The sequence below is a fragment of the Ailuropoda melanoleuca genome, chromosome 5, assembly GCF_002007445.2.
Source record: "Ailuropoda melanoleuca isolate Jingjing chromosome 5, ASM200744v2, whole genome shotgun sequence".
Lineage (NCBI taxonomy): Eukaryota > Metazoa > Chordata > Mammalia > Carnivora > Ursidae > Ailuropoda > Ailuropoda melanoleuca.
In genome coordinates, this window is record NC_048222.1 from 61,849,693 (window position 1) to 61,862,276 (window position 12,584).

Here is a 12,584-nt window from a genome sequence, read left to right on the forward strand (position 1 = left end):
TTTTTTTTTTTTTTGGTTTACATTACTTTGTTGCTTTGACACTCTCTCAGTTTGATTTTAGTTCCTTCTCTTTATGACTCTTATTATAAGTATAAAACGGTACTTGATAAAAGTAAATTAAAACTCATCTGACATAAGGAATTTCAACCCAAGTACACACTAATTGCTCAAAAGAATGACTACTGTGGCTGATTAGAACTAAAAAGACCATGGGGACATCAGAAAGGCAGATGGGATAAGTTACCCCCATGCAAGGAAAAGGACTGGCAAGACATCGTGGAGACCTGCAGCACAGCATAAGTCCCAAGTCAGGTCACCAGAATACACACCATACAGGTTTACCTTGCTTTCCAATAGGTGATCTTCTGGACCAATGCAAAAATATAATTAAATGGTGGTCATGCAAAAGGCTTAACTGAAAAGGCCCTTGAGACTATATAAACTCTCTTACACATTTACAAATTTTTGATGTACAAAAATTTTGTATTTACATTTGGAAACACATGTCACGTGTAACAGAACAATAATATAAGTATGCGTAAGAAAAACAAATCAGTTCAATAAAGTGGACAAACCTAATAAACGAGCTCAATACTAAAAAATAATTTTGGAAGCATGGATGGAATAATATTCAGAAGGACTTAATGATAAGAATAATGATATTATATAATATGCTGAAGCACTCTGAGGAGCTTTGAAGTCATCTTCTTTAAATAAAGTCAGGTATTGGGTACCTGGGTGGCTCAGTCGGTTAAACATCTGCCTTTGGCTCAGGTCATGATCCCAGGGTCCTGGGATCAAGTCCTGCATCGGGCCCCCTGGTCAGTGGGGAGTCTGCTTCTCCCTGTGCCCGTCCCCTCTGCTCATGCTCTCTCTCTCTCTCGCACAAAATAAATAAATAAAAATCTTAAAAATTAAAAAATAAATAATAAATAAAGTCAGGTGTTTTTGCTCTAAATACAGTTCTGATCAGAATCAGATATTTAGACCTATGAATCCAAATGAAAGCAATATGCTAGTCTCAACCCACTGTATTTCTGGTAGAAAGAAACTTTGGAAGGGTACTTATTGAACTACCGGCAGATCAGCATTTTATTAAGACTATCAACATGTTAAACAATGAAACAACACACTTTATTGTAAATAGGGAATAGGGCAGCTTCTACATGAATCTCTGAAAGGCAATTCAGGAACACAAACTCATGCAATTACCTTTTGAATCTAGCACAGAAAAATATATCACACTCATATAGCTTATAAATAATTGCCAGTCTGGCCTAACCAACAATCTTTGGTAATAGTGTCTCTTGACAAGTATGGACAGGTACTCCCTTTTGATCCAGAGAGCATTCTAGCCCCCTTTTAAAAGTAGACATCAGAGGCTCTCTGTGATAGTAAAGAAAGGAGAGAGGAGAGTACAAATGAGCCTGAAAACTCACAATTCAAGTTCATTCTGAGTGAGTTCCTTGATTCTGTTCATGCAGTGATCAACGGCATTAATGAGTAAAGGGATCCAACTATCTTCTGGCTGTGGGGTCACATGACTTGCTCTGCAAATGGAATGGGGAAAAAGAGAAGTTAATCTTACACTGTCAGGGGAAAATCCTCTCACCAGGGAGCACAGAGGAAACTAGTAAGACATGGCAAGCTTCTTTGTAGAAACTTAGCTGCTCCACAACCCAAGTGGAAAGAAAACACCACACCCACCTTCTTCCACTTCTTGAAATGGGGCTTTGGGAATTGAGAATGACTGGATGGGTTTATTCTCAAAAAAGCTATTTGATGAGAAGTCCTCATACTCACTTAGTAATTTCAAGTGCCTTCTTTAAGACAGATACAAGTTTTGCAGACTAGAAAAGAAAAAGAAATTACTCACCCTGAGCCCCACATAAAAAGGGAAGAAGAGCTAAGATATGTTAAAAGACTCAAGTAATAAAAAACTATATAAAAAAAAACCTTAAAGGAAACATAAAAACAAAAATTCTGATTAGATTAGGGTGGTAGGATTATAGGATTCTTCTCTATTTACAAAATCTTATTAATATTTTTGCTATAGCATTCCTATGTTTTTAAATTTTTTTTACTACTTTTAAATTTAAAAAACTAGAACAAGTTAGAATATAACCTGAATTTACCCCAACTGCTGATAGCTCCAAATATATAGCAGAAACAGCTAGTGTTCCTTTAAAAAAAAAAAAATCTATGTACAGAATTTTAAGCACACCAATAACAAGATAAATGAGGACATATGTATGACACCAATATATAGTACACATTTTAAAATTTTTATTTGGGGTAATTGACAAGGCATAAGATGTTTATTTCTTAGGGGCGCCTGGGTGGCACAGCGGTTAAGCATCTGCCTTCGGCTCAGGGCGCGATCCCGGCGTTACGGGATCGAGCCCCACATCAGGCTCCTCCGCTATGAGCCTGCTTCTTCCTCTCCCACTCCCCCTGCTTGTGTCCTCTCTCGCTGGCTGTCTCTATCTCTGTCAAATAAATAAATAAAAAATCTTAAAAAAAAAAAAAAAAAAGATGTTTATTTCTTAGGACGTCAATTTTTAAAAAGCGAATGTGAAAAAAAAGTTAATGCCCAAAAGGATCCTATTCTACTTTAAGGTGTTCACACACTGTGAAGATACATTTGATGAATTTAATTTCCACCACCTAATTTATCAAATATTTCTAGGACTGACAATTCTGAATGTAAGATATAAGCCATTTGGCAGTTTTACTTCTCTTCCCAGTGACTGTAGAGATAATCTGAGTCTCTAAAAGTAAGACAAGAGAATTCTCTCTAGCACAGGACCCAGGACTTGAAAAAATAAAATAAAACCAGATTTTTATAAAAAGCTTGACCCTCTGTAGTTAAATCACCCAATGTGTTTATATTAGAACACAGTATGTTTCTGGACACGTATTTTTGCCTACACCAGAAATCAGAAACTTAATGACTTTAAGTTAACAGGATCCTAAAGTACTGGGGTAATTCAGAATTTCTCAAAGTAGCATTTTCTAAGGTCTTTGGGTTCTTCTAAGTGATTATCCAAGTGGTTATGGAAAAGAGTACTACCAGAACTCAAGGCTTCAGTAAATATTTATCAAGCAGAAATACATGTAAGAACTGTGACATCATTGTTGTTCTTCCATCCAAGTGTAACAAATAAATATATTCCCTATAGCTTAAAGGAAATACTAATGGTTAGTGAAATCCTACCAGTTAGGTCAGTAGCTAGTCCCTCAAAGTTGGTACTTACATTGATTCGCACAGTCAAGTGGCACATAGGTGGATATATGCTCAGAGCCAAATCATCCACACTAAGGGCAGAAAGCAAAAATAACCATTAACAAAAAAAGGAACAAAGCTCAGCTGGGTGGTTTCCAGTACACAGTTAAGGATGTGACCAGTGAGAACCTAACTGTCCAATAAATGCCTATCAGTTCCTTAAATTGGGCAACCAGAACCAATTCAACTGGTATTTACTGAACATACATATATACCCCATTTCACTAGGAAGCTGGGGGGAAAAAACTCCCTTGGCCCATAAGAGAGGACATGATTAATTCAGTTAAAAACGGGAGGATTCTGGGGGCGCCTGGGTGGCTCAGTGGATTAGGTATCTGACTCTTGGTTTTGGCTCAGGTCACGATCTCCAAGTCTAAGTCTGGAGATAGACCCCCACCCCTCTGGGCTATGTGCTCAGTGGGGAAGTCTGCTTCTCTTCTCCTCTCTCTGCCCCTCCCCTCCCCTCCCCTGCTCACTGCTCTCGCTCTCTAAAATACTTTTTAAAAATGGGAGGATTTGAAACCATTAATTTAATAACTGATACAAGTGGAGTTCATTTTTCGAACACACTCAAGTGGGCACTATTTTAACCAAGTGATGAAATTTAGTACCACCAATAATGGGACAAACTAACATTACGTGCCTTCCCCATATGATGCAATGAGAAGCACAAAACACTCAAGTATGTGATATCCTTGCCGAAAAAATATTTTAACTTGAATATAATCGATAATAATGAAAAAGACAATTACATGAATCCAGATTTTTGGATATCTGCAAGACAACTGACCTAGATTCTTTAAAAAGTAAAAGTAAAAAAATACTAAAAAGGACAGTGACTATTATAGTTACAAAAGACTACAACCAAACCAGACTACTGCAAGAAATGACAACCAAATGCAATGTGACACCATGACAGAACCCTGGATTAAAAAAAAAAAGGCTATAAAATACATTTTAGAGACAAAAGAGGGAATTTGAATATTAAATATCATTCTAGTCATTGTTAAATTTCTTGGATGTAATAACAAGAATATCTGTTCTTAGGAGATACATGCTGAAGTATTTAGGGGTGGAAATGTCATTGATGTCTGCAACTTACTCTCAAATGGTTCAGGAGAAAAATGGCACATCCTACCAGAAATGGCACGTCCATACAGAAATAAACCAATATTGAAAAAATGTGTGAACAACAGGTGAATCTAGATGAAGGATATATGGGTGTTCACTGCAATACTTTTTCAACTTTCCAATAGATTGAATATTTTCAAAATAAAAAACTGGGGGAAAAGCTTGGGGTGACAGCACAAGCTAAGATCATATGCTGTTGCTCACATGTTTCAAGTGGGGATTCTGCTTACCTAGGGCTGATCTCATCAGAAATATCCACAATGTCATCCAGCTGGGCCACCTGATCTTTCTTCCCATTCTCTGCCACTGAGATCCGGATTTTCTTCAGGCAGGCTTTGGATGCTCTCACCAGTGCAAGGCATGGGATTATGAGCTCTTGATCTTCCTCTGACCAATATAAGTCCCGATTGTTTGGACACCCCAACCTGTCATCTTCTTCATCACCAGGGTTGTCAGAGTTGTCCTCAGTGTCATTTAAGAGGCCACAGTATGGGTCACATTCTTCCACAGCCTAAGACATGTCGGGAAAAAAAAAAAAAAAAAGAGCCTGTTGTACTTTCAGCATCACGTCTGAGTTATCCCAAAACATCAGCCAGCTACTTCACCAATGGCCACAGACTTGAATCACTTCATAAACTCTGTTCTCACTCTCCTAGCCAGGCAACGGACAGAGGGAAATGGTACTAAATCACACGCTGGCACGGGGTAGGAGATGGGAGTTGAAATCCAGGATTGAGGATGGGACTTTACTGAGTCAATGCTCAGGCCACCTCCTTTCTTTACATTCTCATCTACTATCATGGAGTTGTCCCCTCACCTGCTCCATTTCCTCATGTGCATCCTTCACAAAATCCACATTCTTTGTCAGCATTGAAAGGGCTGCAGCTTTGTTATCTATGAGTGAAAAATCAGAAGCACTAGAATAAAAGAAGAAACCTACAATTCTGTCAAGTCTGCAACTGACAACCAACAGTGTTCCCATTTGAGGAGAGCGCCCAGGAGAGTCAACAAGAGCAGTGGTTTAATGCAAAATTTTTTTAATACCATCCTCTGGGTACCCAGATAGGAGTTAAAAAGCTTTTCATCATTGGGGCGCCTGGGTGGCTCGGTCCTTAGGTGTCTGTCTTTGGCTTGTGTCATGATCCCAGGGGCCTGGGATTGAGACCAGCGTCAGGCTTCCTGCTCAGCAGGAGGCCTGCTTCTCCCTCTCCCACTTCCCCTGCTTGTATTCCCTCTCTCGCTGTCTGTCAAATAAATAAATAAAAATCTTTTTTAAAAAAGCTTTTCATCATTCAGCACAAAAAATAAAATGGTCACACAAGGGGTGCCTAGATGGCTCGGTCGGTTAAGTGTCTGCCTTCGGCTCAGGTCATGATCCCAGGGTCCTGGGTTCGAGCCCCACATCTAGCTCCCTGCCCAGCTGGGAGTCTGTTCCTCCCTCTCCCTCTAGCCCCCATCCCACTTGTGCTCTCTCTCTCGCTCACTCTCTCAAATTAATAAAATCTTTTTTAAAAAGTGGTCACACAATGTTTTTCATCAAGGTCCTCTTGGACGAACACTGCTTTTGATCTAGCTGGCGCTACCTCATAAGTGCTTCAGTGCATTCTGGGAAAGACCAGGAGAACAAACCACATTTGTTCAACAAGATAGGGCCACAGAAAGAGGGCTAAAAAAGTATGAGAACTAAAAAGACTGAGAAAAAATATTAATACTTATCTTTTGATATTGATAATAAACTACATGTATTCTACTAAACTATAAGTTAAAATACATCCATGCTACAAAATTAGAAACTAGATAGGAGAGAACTGTCTGCTTTGGCCAGAAGAATCAATGGCTTGTTTCCCACTCTCACCCACCTCTTGGTATCCGAGGCACCTGCTGGCATGCAGTCCAGACACTGTTGTAGGAAATAAGGTCACTGTTCTCTGGGCTAGAGAAAGGAATCAATAAGGATATATAAGGTTCCTCTCTCCTAAAAAGCTCCTTCCTGCTAGTCATCATTCTTGGCTGTTAGTAACTTTGCTGTTGAAATTTTTCCCCCCTCCCTGAAGCAAGAAACCTTAATAACTTGATAACCCCAACTGTGACATTACTACCTCTGAGCTGGAGTAATGAAAAGCACATCCATAAGTTGAGCCATTCCATCTACGATGTCCAGAGTGGCGTTCCGTACCAGCTTTCTCAGGGTGATTCCTGGAGAAACCCAAAGACTAAGTAGCCTGGTCTTCTTTCCAGAAGTCACGATCTGCTTTCTTGAGAGTTTAAGCCCTTCAGAACTTGAGGTAATGTGCACCCACATGCTTTAATTGGAGTGCCAACACAAAACTCAGGTCTTATGTATTTCCCCATGTCATTTTCTTGCTCTTCCCACCATTCCTGAGTACTGTTCTCCAAAACAGATCTGGGACAAAATCTTTCCGTGACAGCCTGTATCCATTCATTAAGGTCAATGGTCCCTTGACAACTGTGGATGAAACACTTGAAGTTTAAACCATCTGTGACTAACCTGAAGATCTATGAGACATGTATTCATTTATAATTTTGGCACAATTATAATCAGTGCATTTATCTATGGGCAGAGCTGGAGCTCACTTAACCATAAGGGAGCTCAGAAACAGGGTGTGATGTAATATGGGTGGAGGAGTTCGGAGAGGCCCCTATAGATCTAGCATCTGTAGTGGTTAGAATGGGTTAGAGAGGGAGGAGCCAGTGAGAATTGAAAGCCTTACAGTCAGGCACAGCAGGGAAGACAGTACCACAGCATCCGTACCTTAGCATAAAGGCTTATTTATGGAGGTCACTGATGTTATAAAATTATCCTTGAGCGCATTTTATGGGAAAAAGTTATATGACATGCTCAAACTGAGGAAAAGGTAAAAGTCTCAGGACACAAGCTGTCATATTAACTATAAACCAAACATTTCTGCGTACACAGTGGCTTACCCTGATCCTTGGGAAGTGAATAGTACACAGCAATGATTGCCTTGACGGCAGCACGGACTTGTTCACAGAACCTCTGGGTTTCCTATGAGGTGATGGATCAATTTCAGAATGAAAAAAAAATGGATTAGATTCATCAGCTCATCTACTGTAGAAGAGAGCAGACGTCTGTACAGCATGATCTACAAACATTTTCTGTAGTCCTATTATGACTTAGGCCTAGTGCTGTTCTTGCCACATAGCAGAGAGGAGTTAGCTGGACCAGAGCATAAGGTGACAACTCAATAAAACATTAAGAAACGGCAGGAAAAACTTACTCCTAATACTCTGCATCCTGAGATACTCATGATCTGCTGTGAGATATTCACCATATCTTAGACCAGGAGTTGACAACTACGGCCTATGGTCCAAATTAGGCCCACTGCCAGTTTTTATAAATAAAGTGTTAGTGGCACACAGCCACACACTCTTGTTTACATATTACCTCCAACTCTGTTCTCACTACAAGGAGAAACTGAACTAGTTCACCTGCAAAGCCTAAAATATTTACTATTTGACTTTTTAGAGAAAAGTTTGCCAACACTTACACCATTCATTAACCAGGTGTCTGATCTCTCTAACAGAATCACAATACACCTAAAGGTAATTAGCATAGACTCTACATTGCTCAATGTTGACTATTTTCCTTCTAACCAGTCACTGGCTTTCTCCTATCTTCCTTGTCCTCACTTTTCTGCTAAATTCTAAGCCAGTGCTACGTAAAATGTAGTCCACAGATTGGTGCCAGTCCGTGAACAGTTACCAGTCTGGAATGGTGGATAAGCACAGTGACGGAGAGTGTTCAAAACTTTTTATGGCAATGTGGCATTGCTTCAACATCCAAACTCATTAAAAAGAACAGCCATTCTTCAGTAAACTAATGTGCTAAGATCCTAAGAAAACAATCGTCAAATACACATAATTCAAATAAAACTTTTCACCTATGAATGAAACCTGAGTATGTAGAGAAAAATAGTTTTATGCTACCTCCTCATGGTATCCTACTAGCTATGAATTTTAGCAACAGGTCCTGAATATATTTGAAATAAAGGAGGCAACAGATTAAAAAAAATAAGGTAATATTACTCCCTTTAAAATAAATATTGACTTTCTTGCACAAAGCTTTTAAAATGCTCTCGAACAATTCATTTCTTATTTTCTCATCATAGATCTTTGGGGCCTATGGGGGAAGAGAGCTTATCATTGTAGGTTTAGCAAAAGAATATTTTTTCATTTCAAAACATCTGGATATATAGACTGAAAAAGAGAATGAAATATTGATTATGAAAACCAAATAAGGCAATGAATATGGCATTTTTAAATAACTGTACTCCTAAATTAAGTATACCTAGTTCTAGAAAAACAGCATAAGGCATACCTGGTCATAGGCAACATGTTTACTTTCATCGGTTTTACAATAAGAGGTTATTTAAAAATGCATAAATTTGGGGTGCCTGGGTGGCCCAGTCGGTTAAGTGTCTTTGGCTTGGGTTGTAATCTCGGGGTCCTGGGATTGAGCCCCGAGTTGGGCTCCCTGCTGAGCTTCTCCCTTTGCCCCTCCCCATCACTCGTGTTCTCTAATTATTTTTAAAGATAAAAATAAAAATGCATAAATTCTTGTTCCAGCAATTCCACTTCCCAGAGGTTTTTTTTTTTTTTTTGTTTCGTTTTTACTGATACACATACATACAAAGATTGTCCTAGGCAATTTATCACAGCACTGTTTGTAAGAATTACAAGCTGGAAAGAGCTTAAATGTCCACATAAAGTATTGGTTAAATAAATTATGGTTATATCCACTCTATTGAATACCATGCAGCATTACAAAGAACTGAGCAACTTTATATGTGCTGCTAAGAATCAATGTGCAATCCATGTTGTTAATTTTTTTTAAAAAGGAAGGACCAGAAAAGTTTTTTATGGTATCCTGTCATTTGTCTAAAAAAAGAAGCAGGCATATACACATAAGCATGTATATGCATTGAATATATATGGAATAGGGGAAATATAAACTTTTTAGCACAAAACTTTGACATCTTCTGAATTTTATACTGTATACATGTTACTGATTAAATATAAAAAGTAATTCGATACAAAAAAGGTATTATGTAGTATAACACAAAAGGTAGTTTAGACACCATAGACCCTAATTTCAATCCTAGCTCCACTGCTTATTTACCTTAACCTGAGCCTCTATGTCTGTTTACTCATCTGTCAGATGGGAATCACGTACGTGAAAATACCTAGGCAAATAGCGAGTGTTTTAAAAAATATGTATCAGAAAGGAAATAACCAGGATGAACTGCAGATTGAACCGATACCTATTTAGAGGACCTGCCTACGCAAGGCCAGGTACCGCACTTGGCAATTTGGCCTTCACCTCAATCCTGTGAGGTGAGAACGGCAATCCTATTTGACAGGTGTGGAAAATAAATCCCCTGGCTTAAGTGTAAAAGGTGGAAAGAAAATGACTGGATTCCTCATGAACAACGAGGCAGCACAAGGATTGCAGGAAAGTAAAGCTCACCTGTGGAGAAGGCAGTGGAACTCGAGAGAAGATTTCAGTCAGAGTTGTGGCTTCCCGTGACACGTTCACAGCTGCCTCGTCTGAGGGATGACAGAGGAGGAGGGAGGAACCAATACGCTAGTGCCAAAGTCCTGCAGGACTTGGAAGATGTCAGCCTTACCTGCTGAGAAGTCTCAAAAACACCTCCCAAAATCAATGTTTCATATCCCAAACTCCGAAGTGCAAGGGATGGGTAAGGTGAAGTATCCCTATTGAGAGGATGCGGCGGGGGGGGGGGAAGCGGGAGGGAAAGGGGTCCGTACACTGGAAGGGATGAGAAACAGAAGTCCCCAACAGGAGAGGCACTCACTGAGTCTCCTCCAAAACGTCTCAGGATTAAACTCCTTGGTGGTCTCTCGGGCTTCGCCGACTAGTGGGCGGCACGAAGGCCGGGCGGAGGCAAAAGGAAGAGCACAAGTAAGCCGAGCCACCCCCGGCCCCCACCTCCACCGCCCGTGCCCCCACCCCCGCCGGCGCCACAGCCGGCCTCTTCCCGAACCAAGCCCGCCCCTGCCGTCACCCGTCTCAACGGCGTCAGCTCACCCCGTACTCCAGGCAGGAGCAACCGCAGCTCCACTGCCAAGTGCCGGATCTGCTCCAAAGGCGGAGCTGGGGTGGGGACTGCCGCTGTCGGCGCCGCTGCGCTCGCCATCTCAGTAGCTCGCCTGGAACCTCCAGACAAAAGCAGCCACCGAAGCTGCCAAGGCCGCACTGAAGTAGGCGCTCTACTTCCGGTAGTCACAGACCCAGGTTCGTTTCCGTCAACAACAAGCCCGGCCCCGCCCCAGAGCACCCGCCACACCCCTTCTGATTCCCCGAGGCGGGGCCTCGCCTTTCTTCCTCCCCGGAGGTCCGGCCCCACCTCCCCTCGGCCCCAGAGGCCCGGCCACGCCTCCTCCCGTCCCCAGGGGCCCGGCCACGCCTCCTTGTCCCCAGAAGTCCGGCCACGCCTCGTCACGCTTCCGGGGGCCTGGCCACACACGCAACGCCCAGTCGGAGTTCTTATTCATCACTCTTTTATTTGATTAGCTGAAAGCACCCCCACCTAAAGAAGCCGAGAGCCCTTAGCCCCGAGGGAAAAAACGACTTGGAGCTAGTATCTCAAGGGTAGTCAGGGGAGGGCCCCAGGTCGGACTGCTTCCCTGCCCCTAAAGTGGCACCTTTACCGGCTGCTGATTTCCACATACTGTGCAAGGTACTTTACACGAGGTAAACTTAAAATTTTAATACAGTGAGCTTCTCATACTCCCCCCCCACACACACACACCCCAGCCCTGACCCTGTGGATCTCCTGATTAGAACTTCCTCTTCACAAAAGTAAATCAATCCTCCGTCTTCTTGGAGAAGGAAGGAATCATGGCATTATTTAGATTTTTCTGCAGTCCATTCTGCAGGAATCAATAGTGGGTAATCCCCCCAATCCCAGATGTCCAGGGTGCAGCAGCTTGCTGAAGCTTCCCCACCAGCACTGGCCTTCCACCTGCTGCTGGGGCAGAGGCCTGGGCTACAGAGGCAGATGGTGAGGCAAGCCTTCAGGAGCTCAAGTGGCTTTTTAACTGTGCTATGAAGGTTCCAAGCTCAGTAGAGTTCAGAGTCCACACGCAACGAATGATAACAGGTGTCAACAGTGTCAACCAGGTCCGCAAAGGGGAGAAGAAAAAGGCCAGAGCACCATATGTCATATGAAGAAAGTAGCAGGAATAAATCTGCCAGATGTACAACAGTAACATAAGTAGGTGAACAGGTATAATTTTCAAGTATCTTCCTTGATGGAGATGAGACCGAAAGTTGTGACCAAAGCACCGCTGCAGCAAGCTCCAACACAGGTAAGCCATCAAGGGTATGTTAAAAAATGCTAGCTGGAAAGAGAAGCAGAACAGAACCATTAGCTTATTAGCAAGACCTTAGAGGGTCGGGTCTCATTAACGCATTATTGGTGGCTCCGAAGAATGTGCTGCTCTCTCTCAGGGGTTAACTCTCTGATTCTTTATGCTTCAATCACACTTGTTTATAATATTCACAAGAAGTGACTTATCGTTGTGTATTTGCCTGTATCCTCCTGTTCATATTAAAAGTAGGTATCATTTATATTGAAGCCCTCAGGAATGTTTAAGGTGGAAATGAATATATGCATATATGTACATACACACACACTTCTTTTTGGCAGAGTGAGGGGGGACTTAGATATCAATATTTTTTTCTTATATCTGTATTTTTTAATTTTTTTTATTTTAAGTAAACTTTATACCACGCATGGGCTCGAAATCAGACTCCCAAGGTCAAGAGTCGCATGCTCCACCAACTAAGCCAGCCAGGCACCCCCATTACCTCTCTATTTTTAATTAAAGTAGCATCATGACTACTGGAATATGAATCAGAAGATTTAAATTATAATCTAAGTTTAGCTGGTGTATGATTCATTCATTCATTCATTCATTCACCAAATAATTATTGTGTGCCCATTACATGGTAGGCATGATGCTAGGCTCTAGGCTAAGGACACAGTGTCAAACAACTCAGAAAGGATGCATCATAGAGCTTACATTCTGAGAGAAGAGAGACCAGAAAAATAAAGACAAAAGATCACTACAGTTGTGATACATTCAATGAAGGAAATAA

At 41.4% G+C, this 12,584-nt stretch overlaps 2 protein-coding genes across 18 annotated transcripts in view; both read right to left on the reverse strand.

Annotated features, from left to right (window-relative positions):
* Positions 1 to 10,734, reverse strand: part of CCNDBP1 (cyclin D1 binding protein 1) — a 78,059-nt gene extending 67,325 nt beyond the window's left edge. For 3 of the 14 annotated variants that reach the window (XR_004625692.1, XM_034661067.1, XM_034661066.1), the window contains exons 1-11: positions 10,509 to 10,729; positions 10,276 to 10,335; positions 9,927 to 10,006; positions 7,364 to 7,445; positions 6,517 to 6,613; positions 6,277 to 6,350; positions 5,235 to 5,311; positions 4,648 to 4,928; positions 3,258 to 3,318; positions 1,804 to 1,850; positions 1,440 to 1,550 (exon numbers count right to left, since the gene is read on the reverse strand). Coding sequence is in view for 10 of the 14 variants with exons in the window: in XM_034661067.1 (XP_034516958.1) it covers positions 1,440 to 1,550; positions 1,804 to 1,850; positions 3,258 to 3,318; positions 4,648 to 4,928; positions 5,235 to 5,311; positions 6,277 to 6,350; positions 6,517 to 6,613; positions 7,364 to 7,445; positions 9,927 to 10,006; positions 10,276 to 10,335; positions 10,509 to 10,617 (1,079 nt within the window). In the remaining 4 variants the exon portion in view is untranslated. Of the gene's footprint in view, positions 1 to 1,112; positions 1,551 to 1,803; positions 1,851 to 3,257; positions 3,319 to 4,647; positions 4,929 to 5,234; positions 5,312 to 6,276; positions 6,351 to 6,516; positions 6,614 to 7,363; positions 7,446 to 9,926; positions 10,007 to 10,275; positions 10,336 to 10,508 lie in introns of those variants that run through there. The other 11 variants (XR_004625694.1, XR_004625696.1, XR_004625693.1 and 8 more) reach the window with 8 other exon arrangements.
* Positions 10,735 to 10,964: 230 nt separating this feature from the next.
* The window catches only part of TMEM62 (transmembrane protein 62), a 48,890-nt gene continuing 47,270 nt past the window's right edge, over positions 10,965 to 12,584 (reverse strand). For all 4 annotated transcript variants that reach the window (XM_019801835.2, XM_034661059.1, XM_002913188.4 and 1 more), the window contains one exon: positions 10,965 to 11,824. In XM_019801835.2, the coding sequence (XP_019657394.1) occupies positions 11,498 to 11,824 (327 nt within the window). In that variant the 3' untranslated portion in view covers positions 10,965 to 11,497. The remainder of the gene's footprint in view (positions 11,825 to 12,584) is intronic.